General features: G+C 32.2%; 2 protein-coding genes and 1 pseudogene across 2 annotated transcripts; 1 reads left to right on the top strand and 2 right to left on the bottom strand.

Moving 5' to 3' along the window:
- Window positions 1–3,441: 3,441 nt before the first annotated feature.
- On the bottom strand, window positions 3,442–4,576 carry LOC125822035 (nuclear/nucleolar GTPase 2-like). Its single transcript, XM_049501413.1, has 3 exons — window positions 4,414–4,576; window positions 4,008–4,141; window positions 3,442–3,543 (listed from the first exon to the last, which is right to left on the bottom strand). Exons 1-3 carry the CDS (start codon window positions 4,574–4,576, stop codon window positions 3,442–3,444), a joined length of 399 nt encoding a protein of 132 aa, XP_049357370.1.
- Window positions 4,577–5,053: 477 nt separating this feature from the next.
- Window positions 5,054–11,948, top strand: LOC125821905 (MLO-like protein 11; annotated as a pseudogene).
- Window positions 11,949–20,136: 8,188 nt separating this feature from the next.
- On the bottom strand, window positions 20,137–23,871 carry LOC125822030 (probable protein phosphatase 2C 47). Its single transcript, XM_049501407.1, has 4 exons — window positions 23,350–23,871; window positions 22,424–22,618; window positions 21,836–22,041; window positions 20,137–21,103 (listed from the first exon to the last, which is right to left on the bottom strand). The coding sequence occupies exons 1-4, from the start codon at window positions 23,557–23,559 to the stop codon at window positions 20,548–20,550; spliced, it is 1,167 nt and encodes a 388-aa protein (XP_049357364.1). The 5' UTR covers window positions 23,560–23,871; the 3' UTR covers window positions 20,137–20,547.
- Window positions 23,872–23,953: the final 82 nt, after the last annotated feature.

Below are 23,953 nucleotides of genomic sequence, written 5' to 3'. Positions count from 1 at the left end.
TGAAAGACTATTTAAAATGTACAATTGACAGAATTTTTCATTAGTTTTTTTTTTAATCGTAAGCTCAAACGTCATGCTCCTCACATTCAACAATTAGTAGCTAGATTATGAAAAAACAACAACTAGTAACTAGGTTGATCAATTTATTTGTGTTGTGTTTTTTCTTGTTCGATGTCTGATTAGTAAAAGTGACTTCATTCTTATTATAATTTAAACTCGAAATATATTTTTATATATTTGTTAGTAACGATATAACATATATCAATTGTATATGTACTTCAGTACAATATTTAATATTTTCATAATTTTTTTTATAAATATCAAATATATATCAAATACCAATCTAAATTGTAGTATATATGCACCAAGATAATTTAATATCTACCAAAGTATTCACACCCCTATTCATAGAGTTTTGGAGGTAGGGTACGCAAGAGATTCATCGAAGACTTAAAATAATTATACTACTAGTATATTCTTCTCAATTTTTTAATATATATATATAGTCGATTAAATTTGAATTTGCGCTAGAAAGCTCTACATTGAGAATAAATCCCTCTCTAATAAAGACGATCTCATACACATGGAAAGCAAATATGAGACATTTGAATAAGAACGAAGAAATATTTATCACTTCACTACAATCTTCATTGACGTAGTATTTTTATTTTTTTTACCTGAACTGGTGGATGTCTATCTGTCAGTATTCAGTACGAAGTAGCAAAGAAATTAGAGCCCCAGAAACTACAAGGAAGCTAATTACTCTTACTTGCTCCAGCTCATTTTCAGACATCAATGCCCAAAGAAGCTCCCACACTGCTTTTCAATATTTTTTCACTATTATTTAGTTCAAATGACCACACTTTCTTTTGTCTTTTATTTTGCTTCTTTTCTGTAGTAAGTAATGTTCTTTCTTTAATTAACATGTTCCTAAAAGACACACTCTTTACTCAGACAAAATCAGCTATTTTAAACTCAAAACCCCATAAAGATTGGACCTTTCTGCAATTAGTGTAAAGAGTAGTTGTTTTTAGTTTCAAGTATCATTTTATTACCTCAAATTATTTGGTGGGTCTTAGGTCTAGACATCAAATCAAATCTGTAGTAGTTGCATTGGCAAATCAAGAATTGTGGGTCAAATTAGCTTCTTCTTTTTTTTGCTGGCTGGTAGCTTCTTTTTTTTTTTGCTGGTTGGTTTGAGTCCAAATCAGAGTCAATACATCTTTTTGAAAGTTCAGTCTTTGTTGGAATAGCTAAAGAAACATACCCCAAGTGGCAGATTTCACTATTTTAGAATGTGAAAGATTATAAAAGATTCACAGTAGAGGGACAATGATTCTTGATTTATTGTACTAAGGAAAATGCAAGAAAGGTTGGGTTTTTATGTTGCTAGTAGAACTTATCAGTCAAGTGAACTGACAGAAAGTTTTGATTTTTTCTGTAATTAGTAGAGTTTAATTTGATTTGAAGTTAAAAGTTAAAAATTTGAAGTTCTGGTAGATTAGTTGTAAAGACATTTGGCTGAAATGTCTGGAGAAGATACACAAGAACTTCGTTCGTTGGCCTTGACACCAACATGGTCTGTTGCTTCTGTATTGACTATATTTGTTTCTGTTTCACTGCTTGTGGAGCGATCCATTCGATCACAGGTTATCTAATGTAAGCAAGGTTCTCTTTTGCACTGTTTGGATTGTGTAGTCTTGTTGGTTTTATTGGAAGAATTGAGTCGAGCTTGTATTGGAAATAGCCTCTCTACCTTTGAGGTAGGGCTAAGGTTTGCGTATACCTTGCCCTTACCAGACACCACTTTATGGGATTACACGGGTTATGTTGTTGTTGGTTTTATTGGAAGAATGTTATAGGAGTCCAGTACCAATTAAGGAGTTCATAGTCCTACTGTATATACAAAAGAATTGATGTTGTATATATAGTGTAATTTTCCGGGCAAAGGAATTCATGACTAACTTTTGTTCATGTTTGAGTCTGTGTTATTCTGGACTTTTGTAGATATTCATGTTGTATGTTCTCAGAAATATAGGGGGTGGGGGAGGATATATGATTAGAATATGCCTGCTAGATATCATGAAATGCTCACCCTAAAAAAATAGTTGTCTAATAAGAATGATTCACATACATATCTCTAAGAATAAGTATTTGATCATTTAGGTTAAAAAATGAAAAAAGTTTCACATGATGGTTAGTGATATGAATCATTTTCATATAAAGCTTGGACAATCTAATTTTATATAGCATTAGAGTTAGATACAGCTCTCCTAATAATGAATTCCCAATTTAAAATTATTCATGTATAAATCTGCTCTAATAATATTTGTAGTATGATGACATCTATCGATCTATTCTTCGAGAGGAACATTCGTCATCTATCTACATACTCTTCTAGAGGAACATTTGTAGTTTACTTACAATTAATAATGTATCTATATTTCTATTAGATTCGTCATCCTTAACATTTATTTTGATTATGTTTATCTTGCATTGTCGGTTCAACAACATGCACAACTATTTTGATCATTTTTTTCTTGCATTACTGGCTTATTATGTAAAATTAGCTCCTCAATCTAATTCACACACTAAAAAAATTATTTAAAAAGAAAAAAGATTGTGCAAGTCTTATGACTATCTTATTAACACTTTTTCATTTTTGAAGAATTTCAAAATTATTTGAAAAATTAATTACATGGTACTAGTTATTTCATCCGCTTGAATTTATTTGCCTTACTTTTCTTTTAGTCTGTTATAAAAGAATGTTTTTTCCTTTTTTACAATTTTTATAATTCTAACTTTAGACATGACATGAAATATTTAAGACCAAAAAATTAAAAAGCATTTTGATAAATTTGACATATCTTTAATTTAAAATCATAAGATTGAAATATCTTCTATATTTTTTAAAACTTTATAATAAGTCAAAATAAAAACAAATAAATTGAAAGAGTGGGAGTAGGACTTTTCTTTAGGCCAGCAGTTAGGATGGGGGTTTGTATCCTCCTCACCCTAAAATTCTCGAATACTAAAGTATCTACTAATTTACTAAAATCTGAGTTATCCAATCTTATCTTGGCTTCTCCCTTGAATCATCTTGGGGAAAAGGTCGGATTTAGATGGTCTATCTCTTCATGAATCGCAGGAGGGGGTGATCTGCAAAATGATTTTTTGATTAACAACATACCCGGTATAATTCAACAAGTGGAGTTTGAGGTAGAGAGGATGTTTCAAATAGATCCTCGACTCACAAAAGGAATTTTTTATTAGTGAATGATAAAATATCAACTGATTCAAATATTTTCTATATGTTTTAAGCTTCAGTCTAATATTCTAAAAACTGCATACTTAGAAACAATTTTTCCTTTTCGGTACAAGAGTGCATTCACAGAAACAACAAGCATAAACTTTTAGTATTGTGCAATCTCATTTCATACCTTACGGCGTGTCGGCCTTCTTGGCTAATGATTTAAAATGTTTTGCGTGTTTCTTCTCTGTTCCAGCAGAAGGCTTACTGCCAAGTTGATGAGCTTTTCCTTTCTTCACAAAGGTAAAAGAGGACGAAATTAGTAAAACATAATTGGGGAATCAAGCACGAGTGTAGCAAGATCTAGCCAGTGCATAACACGTTATATATAAAAAGCATCAAGATGCATGCTGCATAATTACAAACAAGAGGTGTGTTAGCTCGAATACATCAGAAACAAACTAGGCTAAGTAAGATCAGGGAGCTAACGGAACCAAAGTTCATCATTGTTATTTAATGAAGTCAAGTTATTCCAACTAAACAAGTTAAGTAAACATCTAGATCGTGCTCTTATTTATGAGCTATTCAATATATATTACATAACACGAAGCTCACTATCAAGTAACTCTGTCCACCAAGGCCTGATGGGAAGAAATTATCCCATGACCAATACAAAGGTTTACAGTGAGTCGGATAGAGATTGACAAACAAATCAAGTTCTTAAGCAAATAGACTAAGGAAAAGACACTATGCATACCTTCTTGTGCTCATTCACAAGGGACATGGGCAAATTACTTCCATTCATTATGATATTGTAGTTACTTGAAAGCCGATCCGGAATCTCTTCTCTAAAGGATTCCAATTTCTCCTGACTAATCACCCGAGTATTGACTGTAGAATCCCGAAAATCATATCAATTTCAGACGATTCACATATAATCCACCATAATAGCAATTGAACAATAAGAAAATCAAAACATATTCAGCTAAAATTAAACATTAATACACCTTGCTCCTGTGATCCAATTCACTAATAACGTCGTCAATTCGACCAATTTTTGTATCACAAACTATATATAAAACCTGAAAGTTACAATTAACCTTATAATGACGAACGAATAGATTCTACATGCATTCATAAAACTTTTTGGGGAGAGTACATACTGAACCATCGGGGATCTGGTTGTATCCTCGTTGACGGAAGCTGCTTTGATTGATACTCGTGCTTCAATACTTTCCCCTTCCGATCACGCTTCGGCCTACAATTATACATCTTCAGCCGCCGTGTAGTGGCGGAGCTACGGTGGCCAATTTTGTTCTTCGCCATTTTGAGTGAATGAAAAAAATAGGGCTTTTTAAAATATTACTCCATGCACGGTTCTGTCAACAGAATATGTATTGCGATTTTGTTCTCATAATTACCGTAAGATCCTCTAAACTTTAGCTTATTTGTCTTTTGCATACTAAACCTTTTCATATTTACTCCTTTTCCCGGATATCCTGACTATTGATTTTTTTTTTTTGACTTTCGGAGAAATAAATTGTACTACCACTTGTTCTACTTTGGACTTTACATGATTTGATGACAAATTAAAATGGACAAATAATATGTCAAGGTTATTTTTATTTTTGATTTCTCACCCGATGTGATACCTTCGACTAAATCTAGGTTTATGTTGAAAAGTTCCACATTGACGGTTTTGGTCTCCCACTTGATTTCTGATACCCACATTATAATCCGAGTAAATCCGAATTTGCATTGGAATTGAAAGTCCCACATTGGGATTTTTTGGCTTACCACCTAATGTCTAGTATTCACATTGGAGCCCGACTGAATCGGAATTTGCATCGAAAAGTCCCTTGGGTAAAACTTTTCCCTAACAAAGGGAACTCCGTACCCAGAAGGAACTCAAACTCGAGACCTTTGATTAAAGATAAAAGAACACTTACCACTCTACCACAACCTTGTTAGGGTCAAGGTCATTGAGATATAGCCATTTTTTGAAAACCAAAACAACATAATTGTCATTAACTTCATAATAAGATTTCAAAGGATTTTCTTATATCTACATTCAATGAAAGAATTGTGTAAACAAGGGGATGAGAGATACATCAAATAATAATAAAAGGAGATAATTATAAAGTAATAGCCTTTTGTATCCAACTAATTCTATCTGCCATATTCAGTTGCTGCTCATTGTGCAATATCTGAGTTCTGAACCAGCTATATCGTTAGCATATACTAGTACTAATAAAGAAAAATTGCTAATATTATCCATGCTACGCCGTAATAGCTCTGTTTCGACTCCACTGTACATTCTCGAGTAGTAGCATCTAAGTTACCTAATCTTCTTTTGGCTTCTCTCTTGCATCTTCAGTTTCACTATTCTGCAACAACCTGAATTTAAGTATCTTCTGAAGCTGTGTTACAGGCTTGACTTGTTTGGACTTGGTGCTTACTTAGGATCTAACGTGGGCCTTCCTGGGAAAAGGTTAGCTTCAGAAGGTCCCGCCTCTTCATGAACGTAACCAGTATCTGCAAAAACCTTTGCTTGGTGATAAAATTCTATATCTTTGCAGTGGCCCTCTAGCTCTGGGGATTCGTGGTGGGCTTTATGCTGTTTAATGTAAAAGGTACTTCATCCTCCTCTGTTTGGCATGAGGAGCGTATGCATGCCACACTTATTTTTTATCATTAGATAAGTTTGCATTTTACTGCTCCCCGACATTTGTGTTCTGGTGAAACTAAAATTCATCCACAATCTCATGCATGACCATTGACCAATTGAACTTAAACATGCAGGATCGAATCTGTATTTCTGGATAGCGTTAATTCCTATCATTGCAATTCTGTTTTGTGAGTACTCTTTTTCATAAATGCAATGCCTATTTCCCTTTCTCTTTATTCCTTGCCGCGTAGTGGAAGACTTGACTGTGACCCAGCATGAGTCATCTTTCTTAATTACTAATATTTATCTCTTCCCTTACATGCATTCTGAATTATCTTGTATATTATATGAACTTATGGATGTGATAGAAGATATATATATAAATAGTCATTTACCTCGTGGGTACAAAACTGCAGCATGTAATCGCAACCTTGGCATTGGAGAGTGCTGCAATTACTGGCTCATTCTCAATGGTCAAGCTAAAACCACGAGACGAACTTTTTTGTCCTTTTCCAGGTTTGTTTGTACAATCATACTTCATTTTTTTAATTGTTTCGTCTATCTACTACGTTCTTTAATGTCTGTCTATATACACTAACTTGTTTTTGCATGCTTACTCTTGCAGAATGCATTTTTTTTGGTTCTGGGTATTCATTCACTGGTCCCTGAAATACTAATGATTCTTTGTCGGAGTTGGACAAAACCATGTTTCCTCCCTTAAATACTTCCTTAGACAAAACCATATTCTCTATTCCATGTGCTTGCATGCATATGTTTGTTTCCATTTGTATGTTGTGAATATCTGAGTTTTGACAAAGTTACGTCTTTATTCCAGTGGCAATTTGGGTATAACTCATGTTTCATAAAGAAGAATAGTTGACCAAAACAAGCTATTATTTGATTCAATTCACCAAAGTAATATGAAACAAAACTAGTATAAACGTTGTTGGTAGTAATGTATTAGGCTTTATTTCATTTTAAAAAATAAATGGACCAAAAATAGTAGGGAGACGGCATTAAAGAAGATTTATGTTACTAGCAGTAACGTTTTAGGCTTAAAATGTTACCATCAGTAACGAATCTCTGCAAATCTGCCACTTTCGAATCTTTGTACCAAGTTTTGTTATTACGAAGCAGGTTTTAATGATAAAACGTTACTCCTAGTAACGATTCTGTCGAATCAAATCACGTCTCCCAACTGAGAATCTTTGTACGAAATCTGACGTTAAAGTCGTTACTATGAGTCACGTTTTAAGACTAAAACGTTACTTTGAGTAACGATTCTATCGAATCATGTCACCAGGCTCTGAATATGTCTTATTGATTTGATCTGCCAATAAAACGTTACTATACGTTACGTTTTAACTTTAAAACGTTACTATACGTTACATTTTAACTTTAAAACGTGACTGACAGTAACAACAAACTGTTAAAGTGTTCCTTTTACAATTTGACCACGGATCATTATAAGAAATGGTGGTGTAGAATGTTTAGCACATTCCAATAATTTTCTACAAAGCTTCTGTTTATGTGTCCCATTGTTGAATCAATGCTCACAAAATTTTAATAGGTAAGTCTTGTCAACATTTTGTAATGTATTTATAAAAACATATTTTTAATAACTATAATGCATCTTATTTTTGTGTGTAGAATTTTTTATGGCTAATTTTGAAGATAACGTGATGATTATTTTGTATTGGGGTGATGAAATAATCACTGAGATGAAGGGAAAGAAGAAGGTTTCTCAAAACCACCATAGTTGTAGATCTGGACTAACCAATGTATTTTGGAAAGTTCCTTTCAGTATTTTCTTTTTGTTTGGATGGTGACATTTGTGGATATGAATGAATAATAGGTCCATGTGACCACAATTCACTTAAAAAAAGAAGATGAGGGTAACGTTTTACACCTACAACGTTACTCATAGTAACGTTTATTCATTTAACATCGTCAACTCTGTCAGTTGAATTTTTGAAATAAAAATAACCTAAAACGTTACTCTGAAGTACGTTTATATTACTTTTGTAAAAAATTTAAAAAGCGTGTTAGTTAGGTGAATTGGTTTTAAAAATAACTTATTTTGGTCAAAAATTCCATAAAGAACCACACACTTGTGTATCTACGACTCATTATGGGGTATGTGTAATTACCAACTGTATTTGTATGTACTATTGTTTAAGGTTTTAGATTTACCAACGTATATTTATATGGGTAAATCACATAAATATGCTATGTTATAAAAATATTTACCATCTATGGCAACAAAATTTTTCTAACTAAATATAACATTTTTTTGGAATTAAGAAAATTGTACAGTCTTCGCCTCTTTCTCAGCCCTTTTTTCTCTTCTTCTTTTTACTCTTCTGCTTATTCGTCTCTTTCTCTGACACTATTTTGCTTCCTCCTTTTTTTTTTCCTCTTCTTCTTTGAAATTTTCATTCAAATAACTATCCTCAAATCAGTTTTTTTCCCATATTTCACTATTTTTATCCAAAAACAAGATGAAAAGAGGAATAGAAAGACCGAAAATTTGTACAAAATCATGTTTTTAAGCAGAAATTTTAAATCTCTAAAATTACAGAAGCAAGAGTTCACCATTGATGGTCATTATAAAGCTTCAAATTTTGAATTCATTATTTGAATTTTACGAATTTGTGATTAGTTTGGATAGGTAGTTCGTACAAATAATTGAAAATGTCATTTGGAGTTTGTATCTCAATTTTAAGAGGGTTTGGTTTAGTTTATAATTGATTTTAGGAGAAATATTAGATTGAAACTCGAAAAAGGTGAAGTTTATGGAACTGTATCGCAATTGTATTAAAGTTGTATTAGATATGTTTCATAATTGTATTAAAATCATGAACAATACATTTATAATACATATTACAAACTTCTCTCCTTTTTTAGTGATATCAACCAAAATAATTTAAGTAACAAATTTGTTATACATTTATAACATAGGCATAATACATATTACAAATGTTCGAGATACAAACCAAAATAATTTATAAGACACATATAATACATATTTTATTCATGAATAATACAAGTTTAATTCAGTCTATAGATTATTGTCTTGACTTTCGTTAGTTACATTTTGCATTGCTAATTTTCTTTTCTAATTCAACTTTAATATTATGTAATACACTTTTAACACAAATTTAATTCATTTTGTAGTTTATTATTTGTTACTATTAGATTACTTGTTTAATTCATTATTGATTTAAGTTTAATTCACTCTATAGACCATTGTTTGTGTTTCATTAGTTATATTTTTTATCCATGCTTAATTCTCTCTTCTAATTCAACTTTAATATTTGTGTAATGCACTTTTAATACAAGTTAATTCATTTTGCAGTTTATTGGTTGATTTGTTATGATTGAATTACTTGTTTAATTCATTGTTGATACAAGTTTTATTCAATTTACAATAATGCTCTTTCGTTTGCTACATTTTGCATTCATGTTTAATTCACTTCTAATTCAACTTTAATATGTGTGTAATACATTTTTAATTCAAGTTTAATTCATTTGACAGTTTATTATGTCTCTTCATTTGTTACGATTAAATTACTTGTCTAATTAATTATTGATACAAGTTTTATGCAGTCTACGAATCATTGACTCCTCTTTCGTTTGCGATTAGTTTGGATAGGTTGTTCCTACAAATAATTGAAAATTGAATTAAAATCATGAACAATACATTTATAATACATATTTCAAATATATCATCTTCTTATATAATTCAAAATAATTTATAAGATACATCTAATACATGTTTTATTCACGAATAATGATATATGTTCAATTCAGTTTATAGAACATTGTCTTGTCTTTCGTTAGTTACGTTTTCAATTCATTCTTAATTCTCTCTTCTAATTCAACTTTAATACTATGTAATACAATTTTAATTCAAATTTAATTCATTTTGAAGTTTTTTGATTTATTTGTTACTATTGGATACTTATTTAATTCATTATTGATATAACTCATAAGTTTAATTCAGTTTATAGATCATTATCATGTCTTTCGTTAGTTACATTTTTCATTCATTCTTAATTCTCTCTTTTAATTCAACTTTAATACTATGTAATACAATTTTAATGCAAACTTAATTCATTTCGCAGTTTTTTAATTTATTTGGTACTATTGGATACTTCTTTAATTCATTATTGATACAAGTTTAATTAACTCTAGAGATCATTGTCTTGTCTTTCGTTAGTTACGTTTTCCATTCATTCTTAATTCTCTCTTCTTATTCAACTTTAATACTGTGTAATACAATTTTAATGCAAATTTAATTCATTTTGCAGTTTTTTGATTTATTTGTTACTATTGGATACTTGTTTAATTCATTATTGATACATGTTTAATTTACTAAATTGGTCAATGTCTACTCTTTCATTAGTTACATGTTTTTAGTCATGCTTAATTCTCTCTTCTAACTCAACTTTAATATTTGTGTAATACACTTTTAAATACAATTTTAATTCATTTTGCAATTAATTGGTTGATTTGTTACGATTGGATTACTTGTTTAATTCATTATTGATACAAGTTTTTTTCAATTTATATGCAGATCAAAGAATGCTCTTTTGTTTGCTACATTTTGCATTCATATTTGATTCTCTTATAATAATTCAACTTTAATATGTTTGTAATACATTTTTAATTCAAGTTTAATTCATTTTGCAGTTTTTTATGTCTTTTTATTTGTTACGATTAAATTACTTGTCTAATTAATTATTGATACAAGTTTTATTCAGTCTAAAATCATTGACTACTCTACGGAAAAAAAGAGGAAAAAGAGCAATAGTAAAAAAGGGAGAAAGAGCAACAAAAAAGAAAGGAAGGGAGAATGAATAACAGAAAGAAAAAAAAGAAAGAAAGAAAGAAAGGAAGGGAGAAAGAGTGAGACAGATAAAAGAGAGAAATTAATGAAGTTGTTATAAATGGTAATAATTAAAGAGTATGTTTAAAATAAGTAATTATTTTTTAAAAGGAATCCACTCAAGTAATTAATCCTATATATTTAGCACAACAATCTAAACGTATGCTGTTGTTTGTCACCCAGGTTTAATTTGCTGGACAATTCCTTTGCAGTTATAGCACCTTGCCACTCTATGCCCTGGTTACACAGGTATTATGTCACGACGGAAATAGCAAAATTGATGAGAAGTCAGAATAGTATGATCCTCTTCTTAGTGTTTGACTTTGTACGCCATTACCTCTCTGCCCTTCTACATACAATATTCTCATAACCACCTTAAGGTTATGGATGACATGTCTCAAATTTTCTAGTTCCGTTTTCCTTTCTCTTTCCTCATGACAAACAAACACCAATAGATGGGAGACTGGAGTGGGTGAGGTAAATGAGGACGATGGCATAGGGGAAACGGAAGGGGCTTTATCTTTTCCCTTCTCTTTAGGTATATTGTTAAAAATCATGTACAGGCTATTCATTCCATTCTTAAATGTGGTCTACTTTAAACCGTCAACGGTATGTCCAGAGATCATAGACTACTTCAACATGTTGCACTTCCACAGTAAACTCGTGAATCGGACTATTGAATGAGATTGTAGATATTAGTAATATTTTCCGACAACAAAGCTTTGAACATATTATATTGCCTCTTTGCAGATGGGTACAAACTATAAGGCTGCATTGATTCCACAGAGAATAAGAGAAACGATCCATGGATGGGGAAAAAGGAGGATGCGTATGTTCGTTCCCAGATGATTCAACGGTGCACACTGATACAAGCACCGTAATGTCACTCGAGGAATATGATCATGACCAGTAGTTGGTTGATAGCCCTCGAACAGTGCATGGTGCAGGTACAGAAATTGAGTTACAGCCACCAACAACTGTCACAGAGGATCATCATTCAGTAACAATTAACGACACTTCAAGTCGTATTGGTACTCCTCCCCTGTGCCTCTATTTCTTCCGCAACTTCCCCAAGTCTTCTAATATCAACATCATCTTCAATGCCTGCTAGAGGACATTTGGGTTTGGATAAACAATAACCACCATAGTGAAGTCGCAAAACAATACTAAGTGAAGTTGGTGTTGATAACGTTGCATATAACATATATACTTGAAGAAGTTTGACATGTGAATTCAAAGAAATATGCAGGTAGGAAAGAAATAGTTGCAAACATATTTTCCCCAAATCAGTCATAGTTCTCAATATTTTTTGCCAAGTTTTGGAAATCCCTGGTATACATAAAGGCTACCAACTCCATTTATTTACTTGTCCATTGTAACACTTCTTCCACTGTACACACGATATAAACTTGTGAACTCCATATATGAATTTCATCAAAGCAAAAGCTAGCTAGCCTTCTTCAGTATTAATCAAATTAAATTTCTTCTAAATCTAAGTCCTTAACTTCAATTATACATATTTCCCAACTCGAATATTTGTTCAGCAATGTCTTTCCGTTTATGAGGATCGCGAGTAATTATTACAACAGAATAGTTTCCAGAGCATGACTCAGACTACCAAACGATAAGAAAAGATGCCTAATGAAAATGTATAGCATTACCATAAGTCCCATGATATTCAGCTTTTCTCACTGGCATCTATACTTGATCCTGCATCCGCCAGTGCTTCAGCCATCATTTTTGCTCTATTCTGAGTTTGTCTTTCCACAGCAACCATATAGAAGCCTAACAAGCAAGATACAGATAAAGAACAACATCAAGTATTCAAACAGAAGAGCTAAAAATAATTTAAGCACTCAGCAGAGATTGGTCACAGTAAACACATAGATATATCCAAAATCTTGATGTATCATTAAACTATTCATAAATTTTCATTTGTCAAGAGAGTCATTGCGCATACTGAGAATGGAAGTAGGTCATCTCAACAATCCATACCCCATAGTGTCCCATGGCACCCCTCAAAGCTTTCTGGAACTAAAAGAACCTAAAAATTGGCATGTGAATCAAAATCTACAGTATATGAGTAATGATATGAATTATGATCAAACTTTGATGATCACTATAAAAAGTTAAGAGTTGATCCATTCGCCTAGTGGGGTTTTTGGTTCAGCGTTTATCATACTTCTCAGTTAATAAATTCTAGTTTGCACAAAGATGGTTGAGAATTAGTTATTCCAAATGTAAGAAAAAATTAAAACAAAATTATAACATACTGCATCAAGGAATAAATTTTCACTTGACTCGGAAGATCTCTATGTTTGAACTGGTGGAGATGTAGAGTTTCTTCTAGCCAATAACTTTTCTGAAGCTCATGTGATTTTTTTTCTATAAGCTCTTTTCCTATAGAGCAAACACCTTTAGAATTTTAACCAATACCATAAGTTGATGAACACCACTACATGCAATATTTTTGGATGAATACGGTAAGCAGTTGGCAGTCACTAGGTACTTCTAGGTTAATAAAGAGCTTCGATGAGGAGATTTCATATGTATTACATTATTAATTAAGTCTTGGCATACTAGCTAATTTGTTAGTTGTTGACTTTCTGCCAGTCCAGTACAGGCTAAAAATAACCATTGCTTGTCTAGAGAGAAAAATCTCAAGAAAAAATCAAAGGAGATTGATGGTATACCAACAGCACTTCCAATTGCACAGACCCATAAAAGCCTTCCTGACCATTTGTCAGCAACGATTCCTCTATTCCCAAATCCCATCAGCTAACTGGAGCAAAGACAGCACGTATTAGAATGTGAATTTCTCACCATGAACTGCAGCAGTAAAGTCCAGTTTAGCAAGGAAAACACATATTAGAATGTGAATTTTTCAACAGCTCCAAATGCTTTCACATTGTTCAATGTAACTAGTGTACAACGAAACATATCATTTTCATATTTCTAAGTCTTGGAAATCCTGGTATACATGGTTTCAATATTTTCTTACTGTTTAAATTGGTTTTTCTTTCCTCACTTTCTACTGTAAAAAAGCAAACTGAAAAAACTAATTACCATTTTACCATATGGTCACACTATTTTGCAGAAAATGGCTTCATAAAAGTACAGAATGCTCAAAAAGAAAGAAACAGACGAGAGCAACAAACATAATTAAATGAAATCCAAACACTCATGTGTGAGAGAATGACACTGTCAAATTGTTCTTCCAGGGACCAACAGATCAGCAAAATCAATGCCATTACCAGATATCAAATAGTGAATACTATTGAAAATGATTTCATGTACGAGACCTATTAATCAAAATGAACATATTGGAATTTTTTTATTTTTTTATTTTTAATGACAAGGGAAACCCGCAGCCGCTACCCTTTGGGTGTGCACAGGGTAAAACCCTCGCTCCTATGCAATAGCTCGCAAACCACATAGGAGAGGTAACCCGCACTAGGCAAGTCTGGTGCGACGAGCTCGACCCAGAAGGCAAACCCCTTGCTTTCGCTGGCAAGGGGTATCAAACTTGAGACCTCCAACATGGAAATCCCAAGCTCAAACCACCGGGCTAACATATTGGAAATTTAATCAATTGAAGAAGCAGATTCTCATCTTTTCCCCTTTGCTGGGTGAAATGGTATAATATTTCATGTAAGATATGAGGAACTAGAGGACATAAAAAAAATTGTTTCAAGAAGAAAAGACAGCACTACCAAAAAAAAAAGGAGGGAGAAGCTAAGAGGCAGGAAATAGGAACGACGGAACGGAAAAAAGTAACTTTACGAGAGCAACACAACAAAGACGAACTTTATGGGATTTTCTCCTTTGCTCAAACATATGTATTGGAAAATCAAGAGGTTTAGGAATCCAATTTTCCATCTCCTTCGGACATTTAGGCACTCGGGTTCTAGTTAAAGGCATCTACGAAATTCCATCACTAATACTATGCCTGCTGAACTGAGGTAGTAAATCAAACTAAATAATCCACCAATTGGATGATCACTCGGTTCACAACATGATAACAACAACATACCCAGTGAAATCCCACAAATAGGATCTGATATCCCATATGATCATTTGAAAAAAAAAAAAGTTTCCAACCGTAAAAGCTAAACATCTCAAGCTATTTCTGTTTGTATTCCTCACTCTTCTCTTTTCTCTATTTCTTCATGAATCATACCAGTGCTTACACTTTTCATTTAGATCGTAAAATCAGATCATTTTGCAAAAGGAACATTAGGAATATAGTGAGCACTTCAACTGTTTCACTCTAAAATGAAAATATAACAATAATTTTAATAGATAAGATAAATTTTCATGGAAGCAATAAGGCGGTGCTGTATTACAGTAGGAACTACTACAAAAAAATCAGAAATAAGCTATTATACCAGAAAAAATTGATACGTTAATGCATATTTTTGAGTTTCTGCGAGATTATTGATAAGAAAAGGAACAGGAGAAGGAAGAACAAAGAATTACCAGTGGAAATGAGCTGCCGCCTGCCGCCGGTTGCCTGATATTCTACACTTTGATTTCGCCGGGATCGAGAGAGACAGAGATAGAGAAACCGGGTGGTAAGTGGCAAACGGGTAAGGGCTAAGAATTTGGGCTTGGGCTTATGGGTATTGCTTTGGGCTCAAATAACGCTTTTTGAAAAATAAAAAGAGTAAACTTCACGTAGCCACAAGAATAAACTTAATTAGGCTTCTTAGCTATAGTTTACATATTTACATGTTGTAGCTATAATTTTAATGGTTATAGGCAAGTGTATTTGTATAATTCGCTATTATTTGGTATTTATACAAAACGAAAATTCAAACTTTTTAAAAGACAATGACGATAATTTCAATTAGAATAAGGTAAACAATCCCTTAATTCAAGGAACAATATCTCTTAAGACTTTCATACCAAATATGACTTTCCTTCTTTCCGTAAATGTATAAATTGATTTCTATTTGTTATTGTATAAATTATTATTGACTGATTCAATTCATTGATGACTGTAGTTTATGTGGAATCAGTGTTTGTATAAATTAGTTATTTTCGTACATAATTGTATAAACTGATTCTTCAAATGTTGTTTGTATTTGTATATTTTGTATATGTATAGGTTTGTTTTATTTTTGGTGGAATTAGTTTTTGTATATGTATAATTGATTGGTGACTTTAGTTTATGTGGAATTAGAGTCCGTATAAATTAGCTATTTACATTTGTAATTGTATAAAATGAGTAGTGACACTGACAACTGATTTATATTTGTATATTTTGTATATGTAAAATTCACATATTCTATTTTATTGGTGGAATTAGTGTTTGTATATGTATAATTGATTGAGTTATTTTCTGTATCAATTAGCTATTTTCGTCTGTAATTGTCTAAAAGGAGTAGTGACAATTGATTTGTACTTAAATATATGTATATGTATAATTCATAGCTGATTTATACTTGTATATTTGTCATAATATATTCCAAAGCTATTTTGAATGTTTCTTCATCCATAATTTTGATTGTATCTAATTATAAATCTGAAAAATCATTTGAAATTGCAGTCATATACAAATTCAAATCAAAAGGATAAGAATGAAACCACAAAAAAGGAAGAAACTTAACTGCATAACAATTGCCCTAAAAATTAGGAAGCGCGATTTGAGAGGGAAGAATTGAAATTTTCAAATTTTGAAATCAATTTGTGTTGAGGGATTTAAGGAGAAAATAAGGTAAATAATTATGAAGAAAGAGAAGGAATCATTTGTATATATGGAAAGGGACAGCTATACGCTTATACAAAATATCACAATATTATAGAACATTTTAGTATATTTTACATATCTATAGATTAAAAGTACAAGATTCAAGAGTGTTCTTTATTCCTAAAGTTATGTGTCAAATAAAAACCAGTCAAATAAATTTAAAGGCAGAGAGTATTTTCAAAACATAACGATGCTTTGATTTCAAAGGGTAGCAAAATACATGTTTTTGTACCATAAAATATTTCATTCTGACTAAAAATCGCACATATTTATTATGTGGTCATAACTAGACGTGTATGAATGTATGTATGTGTGACCAATTATATGTGTATGTATGTGTAGGCTAGAGTTTTTAAATACATATATACGTATAGAAGTATTGTAATTCATATATATTGTATAATCTCGCTATGTTCATGTAATGTTTTCAAAATAACACTATAAAGAGTTAGGTTGACATGATTATTATTTGTTGTTTTCAACAAAATATTTTTCAAATTTATAATTTTAGTTTTGATTAAACCAACCCAATATATGCTCAAACGTTATCAATTTTGAAACAATAGCATACAAACATCAATATAAATGATCATCAAATCACCTAATGCACAAGTGAATACGGATTCAGATTCGATTTTGATGAAAAAAATCGGGAAAAAGAACATAGCATAAGAAGAAGAAGGAGGAGGAGGAGGAGGAGAAGAAGGAGAAGAAGAATAAGAACAAGAAGGAGGAGGAGGAGGAGGAGTCTGCAAAATTGTATTCATACCAAAATTGTATTCATATTAATTAATTTTTGTTTGTCAATTGTTTTTCTTTTACTCATCATTTGTATTTTTATTTTAAAACATTGTATTTCTTTTTTAGTTTGTTGTCATTCAAATAGGTGTATAATGTATTCGTTACAATTCTACATATTATGATTGAATACACAATTTATAGAATTGTGACGAATACATTATAAGAAGGGAAATAGAAACTTATTGGTATTCATTTTTTCGTTTGAAATACAAAATCATACTGAAATACAACTTGTTATTTGATATACTAACTCAGTAAGACATATTTTGTATTTTATTTGTCTAAAACAATATAATTTTTATGAATACATAATATATAAAATTGCGACGAATACATCATAAGAAGGGGAATACAGAATTATTGATATTCATTATGCGTTTGATATACAAAATGATATTGAAATACAACCTAATATTTGAAATAAAAACTGAACCAGAAAATACTTTCTGCAAATTTAAAATGAAATAATAATATAACAGAACTGAATATTGAAATATAAATACAATTTATTTTGAATATAACTTATTCTATGTATTATGTATTCATCACGTATTTTTCAATATCATTTCGATTTACAACTAATTTGTATTTATATTTTGATATATACTTCACAACTATCTTTATTTTTGTACTGGAACTAGAATGTCAAAGAGTTGTATTCATCATAAATCAATACCAACAAATTTTATATTTTAAATTAGTTATACATATCATTAGGTATTCGAATACATTTCGGATGAACACATATTCAAAGAAGTTCAAACATTTAAATATTCAAAACAGAGGGCACTAGAAATTTTCCAACACTTCCACTCATATAAGATATAAAATACAAACTACTGTTTTAAAAAAAAAAATTGAAATTCTTAAGAACAAAGGGAAAAAATGCTAGAAAGAAAAATGACAACATATGCTCTTTCAAAAACGTAGCTGATGTTAAATTTTAATATTTTTTTATCTTTTTTGAAATTTTCTGTTCCATGATTTTCTTTATTCTGTTATTAATTATTTGTATTCTTTCAAATTAATCAAAATAAAAAAAAATACATAACTCATCCCTTAACAAACTAAAATATTGACATTTTAAATAAATAGTGAAACAGTTGCTAGAAGTCTCATTAAAAGCTAAAATATTGTTGTTTTGAAAATTTTCCCTAAAATTAATATTTGCCGATTATTATTTTAATGGGCGGCTTTTTATATCGATCCTGATATCAATTTTAGTTAATGCCTCCAAAGCTCCAACTAAACATTGGATAAATTTAGTCCAAAAATTTAAACTAGGATAACCAATCTACTTCCTTTAACCAAACGGCTCCTTGTTATGTAAGGAGTTCTCTTATATCTCAAAATTCGGGTTAAAAAGTTGTGAAAGAATGTTTATCTTAATAAGAATCGTGCATTCTAGTTATATCGATAAATAATGTTTTTAATAGTTCAACTAAAATATAAAGAAAAACTCTTGAGTAATATTTATCTACAAGAACCATTTGTTTTAAAACAAAAAATGGATTCGATACAATTCAACCGATGTTTGCAACAAATTTTAAACATATGGAAAATAAATAAACCACACAAATAAAATCTGAAGAAACATGAATATATTGATAAATATGCGGGTACAATTCTGTTCCTCCCTTGTATCTACTCTCCTAAGATTTATTCATTATTCGAGGATCGTTAGTGCGTATTTCTCGAACTAGGATGATTTAGATTTGACCTCTATATGAACATTTCATCAACTTATGGAATATTCAAGATCTTGATCTTTAAAAAAACCTAAGAATTTATGGGATATTTTGAGATGTCTTTTCAGGGAATTTAGTACCCTTTATATAGGCATAAACTAAGGTTTAGGGTTGAGTAGATTCCAAGAATTTTAATTGAAACTGAACACACCATCCAGAGTTCCAATTCGAATTGAACACTTCTTGTAGAGTCCGCAAAATTTCAATGTCTACAAATGCCCCAGCTTCAAGGCTTGTCGGAGTGTAGACTCAATGAAACTCAAAGACGAGGCTTGAAATACTCATTCTTCCACCTTTGCAGCTTCAGATTTTCAAATTTGATTTAAGAGAGAAGAGATGAAGGGCAGATTTGGTCCCGCTGGGCGTGCCAATTTGTTTGCAACAAATTTCAAACATATGGAAAATAAATAAACCACACAAATAAAATCTGAAGAAACACGAATATATTGATAAATATGCGGGTACAATTCTGTTCCTCCCTTGATTCTACTCTCCTAAGATTTATCCATGATTCAAGAGTCGTTAGTGGCATAATTCTCGAACTAGGATGATTTAGATTTGACCTCTAGAACATTCCATCAACTTATGGAATATTCGAGATCTTGATCTTTAAAAATACCTAAGAGTTTATGGGATATTTTGAAATGTCTTTTAAGGAAATTTAGTACCCTTTATATAGGTATTAACTAAGGTTTAGGATTGAGTAGATTCCAAATTTTTTAATTGAAACTGAACACACTATCTAGAGTTCCAATTCGAATTGAACACTTCTTGTAGAGTCCGCAAAATTTCAATGTCTACAACCGAATCTAAGAAATGTCCAAAATAGAAATAATTTATTTTGGAAGGATCAAATATGTACCTGTCGACATTTATGAAGAGTCCGAGCAACATAGTGAGTATCAGTGGCACACTTCTGTATTACTCAAGTGCGTGCTTTTACGGAAGATCCATTGTTACAAGGGAGTAGATTTGAGGGATTTGTCATGCATGTGCTTTTGGCAAGTTGATCAAACATAGAAGCTATTTAACAAAAATGAAGAGAGATCAGTGTTTCCCCTTTTCATACATAGTCACATTACATCATATTTGCACCAGTAATGCTCAGCTTTACAATCATTTTGTAGAGAAAGGAAACTTTTCAACTTTTTCTTCTGAGTTCTGGAGGGAAGGAAAACACAATCCCCTCATTTCATAGATTTATGGTCTTGGTATGAATGCATCTTGTATCTTATATTGATATCAGTACATAATTTGAAGAATAGTAACACCAAAAGGACAAACATTGAGTTCTTGGAGGCTCCAAGGTTACAGGAGCTCCGTATTTGTCGTCATCATCAACAATCAATATGAACCATGGCCAGCAGAAACTCAGAAAAATTGCTGACCATGGTGTATGCTAAGATATATCTGTACAAACAGCTGCCGAACTCTCCTTCATATGTCACTCAACACCCCCTTTAAGAGATCTAGTCCTTCAGCTGATATACTTCTCCTTCTTGTAGTTTTTGGTATTTCAATTCGAGGTGGTGGATCAGGAGAGAAGCAGATTACAAGAACGGTTAGATTATCACAACAGTTACGCTTCAGTGCCTCCTTGACAAGAAATTTTGAGCATTTCTCGGGATCATTATGCAGCATGAGCTCCTTTCTTACGATTGTTACTGCATATTGGCTACTCATGACATCCCATAAGCCATCGCAGCCAATTATCAAGAATTCATCCTCTTCTGACAGGACTACCTCTTCAAACTCTGGGTCAGAGATCAACAGGCCCTTTGAACCTTTGGCACCCTTTATGTGCCAGTCACCCAGAGCTCGTGCAACTGACAGTTGGCCATTGAGGTAGCCATCAAAAATGACGCCCCCTAGTTTTTCAATTCTCAACTTCTCGGAAGTAGCGTTTGGTTTGTGGTCTTTTGACAATTCAATTGCTCTTCCGCGCTTCCCTAGTACAGCTCGAGAGTCCCCAGCATTAGCTATCAGCATGGTCCTGTGTATTACAACAAGATACATCATATAAATGAGTTGTTGCCATTTCAAAAAGGAAGTGTGTATATACTATTTATATATTGATATAACAAATAATAACGTAAGTAGAATGTGCCTTCATAAGTGAAAATCAGAACTAAAAATGGGAAAGATATGCCATATGGAATGTAGTATGAAGGCCAAAATCAGTAGGAAGACCATTTTTACGAGATAGACTTGCACATTTCAAACCAGTAATGCAATCTACTCGGACATGAACTTTGAACAACATAAGGACCTATGCATGTGTTTAAAACACTCTTTTCGAATCAAATAAAATCCTTGTCATCTGTATACTAAACAGAGTAAAATTTGGAGAATTCCTTGGAAAAGTTGCAAAACCCACATGCCAAAAGTAAAACTGGACTAACATGAGCCATCGACATTTGCCTTACAAAGCTAATGAAGCAAACAACACCAAACAAGTACTGTGAATTGATCTTTTGGCTACATATAGACATGAGCAGCATTTAGTTCAATATGAGGAGAAACGATGACTATCATCAGTTTCTCTTCCATTTTTTTTGGTACAAAGGGATTCTACCACTATTTGATCAAAACACAGACAATACTTCAAGAGATTCATAAATTAATATAATTAGGGACAGTGATGGTTTCAGTACTTGTTGCCCCCTTCTGACATGAAGAATTGGAACTTAGGACTGAACTACACAAAAGCAGATCAATATCTTACCTTCCTAAAATAAGTGCAATCAGAGCAGTTGTTCCAGAGGAACTATCGAGAGACTTCGTATCTGCTAACGTATTATCGGCTTTCTGAAAAGCATTCCTGACAGCTTTTTTAACCATTGATGGGAAATGGGAATCCTCTAAAATAAAATTAAGGAGATTATTTTGAGTGAATGATGCAGCATCAGTGCCACCGTGCCCATCAAAAACCTGGGAGTACAAAAACAACAATCAGACAAGTAATATCATCAAAACCCAAGGAATTGACTATTCAAGTGCGCATTCTAGTTGATATCATATACAACTACCAATAACTAGATAACAATCATTGAAATCAAAATAATGTGGCTTATTAAAAAATAATACTAGTGCTCAGTTTTCAGCTTTCTAATTTAAATACTGAATGTTTAAATTTTATGACCAGTACTAGAATTCAATACAAGACATTCAAAGAGCACCAGTGACATCAGGTTGTATCAGCCAAAAAGCTTGTTTTGCCTTCACATACATAATGTAATTTTCAACAAATGTATGCAGTACTTCAGCCCCTCCTCAAAAACTGATAGTTTGAATCAAATAAGAAATTACATACACCATAATATGCTCCTTGTGAAAGAAGACCTTTGGATTCATCAACTTGTTCCCGGAGATTATCAATACGGATATGTTCATCTTCCATGTACTGTTTGGGTCCCATCTCAGAGTAGCTTCCTGAGCGAAAGATGGGGACATATGCACAATTGTCACTTGATGGTGATTTGAGACCAAGCATTACTGTATTTGGTTCCTACAGATTTATAAGACAAATACAACTTTCAATTCGCAAGCAGAATAAACACACACTGACAGATAAAAAGCCTCTCCAGCTAACAACCTATAATTGTATATGTTTGCGAAACAGTTATCGTGCACAAATTTATATATGAAACGCAATTTGAGTAATGCAATAAATGGAAGTTCATCAACAGCTTATAAATCATGATAGACCTACAAAGCCAGTGTTGGCATAATCATCATGGTATTAAAATCATAAAAGCTGGAAACAGTCGGAAGATATTAGAAAATCTTTTAACGGTTTACTAGAGCAAATCAAGCTATTCAATATCGAAATGAAGAACAATGTCTGCACTGGGATCTACTTTTCACCGCTAACAATACACCAGAACAAGGATTTAAAAGCAGGCACTGTTGCTAATTAGCAAGTAATTAGGATTGCCACTAGTAAACAATCAACAGGAACCACCGCGCATATCCGATCAAATTTTCCTCTTTTTGCTTTGCAAATAGTTCATTTCCACAATAGGAATGTACTAATCAAGCCTCACAGATCACCCCTCAAGCAATTGATACAGAATCCTTCTAAAGTATATAACTTCAGTACATAACATACATCACACATACTATTTTGCAATCAAAAGACTTGGTCTTTTCTACATAATTAAACAACTTGAGTTTCTGCAAGCATAAGACCAAACTATCATGTAAAAAAAGGAAATTTCCAAATTGGGATCCACTCACCAATGCAGAAGTAGCTCCCAAGCTTGCTTGGCTGATACAATGCCTCATCCCTGGATGGTTTCTTGGTGGCTTCCCTGCATTTGGCTGACTCAAACCATCAGACACTTCCTGATTTTCTTCAATTGCTGACATATTTCCCTTACAGAACCCATTTTCAATTTCCCCATTACAGGGTGACATATTGGTGCCTGGAGCCATCATTTCTTTCATTCACTCCATCAATAGATCCCTTAATAGTGTGCATTTGCTTTCATGGTTTAATTATTAAATTTTCTTTCTTCACATGGACAGCTGTGTGACTGTTTCTTGATCCCAGGTCAGAAACACCACAAGAACCCACATTTTTAGGCAGAAAATGAGTATGACAGACCCTTCTTTGAAATTGAGAAAGAAGCAAAGTCACCCACATGCCAAGATTTAAACTTTATCAAGATTTGAGATTACCCAAATGGTACAAGATCTGGAAAAATTAACAAAGATTGATTAAACCAAGAAATGTAAAGAAACAAAACATTTTGTAAATGTGTAGCAAGAATATGAGATTAGATGAATGTATATGGATAATAGAGTGGCGATCCCAGCTTTGAGCTTTTTTCATGGCCGG

The sequence above is a fragment of the Solanum verrucosum genome, unplaced genomic scaffold, assembly GCF_900185275.1.
Source record: "Solanum verrucosum unplaced genomic scaffold, falcon-dt-bn FXZP01000103.1, whole genome shotgun sequence".
Taxonomy (NCBI): domain Eukaryota; kingdom Viridiplantae; phylum Streptophyta; class Magnoliopsida; order Solanales; family Solanaceae; genus Solanum; species Solanum verrucosum.
Note: the sequence above shows the minus strand (reverse complement) of the source record. Positions and strands in the feature narration are given on the sequence as shown.

Coding starts and splice junctions, on each gene's coding strand:
- LOC125822035 (XM_049501413.1), bottom strand. CDS start 4,576: ATGGCGAAGAACAAAATTGGCCACCGTAGCTCCGCCACTACACGGCGG. Junction 4,142..4,413: donor ACCAGATCCCCGATGGTTCA/GTATGTACTCTC, acceptor GGGATTCTACAG/TCAATACTCGGGTGATTAGT. Junction 3,544..4,007: donor TTGTGAATGAGCACAAGAAG/GTATGCATAGTG, acceptor ACCTTTGTGAAG/AAAGGAAAAGCTCATCAACT.
- LOC125822030 (XM_049501407.1), bottom strand. CDS start 23,559: ATGAAAGAAATGATGGCTCCAGGCACCAATATGTCACCCTGTAATGGG. Junction 22,042..22,423: donor CACAAGGAGCATATTATGGT/GTATGTAATTTC, acceptor TTGTACTCCCAG/GTTTTTGATGGGCACGGTGG. Junction 21,104..21,835: donor ATTGCACTTATTTTAGGAAG/GTAAGATATTGA, acceptor TGTAATACACAG/GACCATGCTGATAGCTAATG.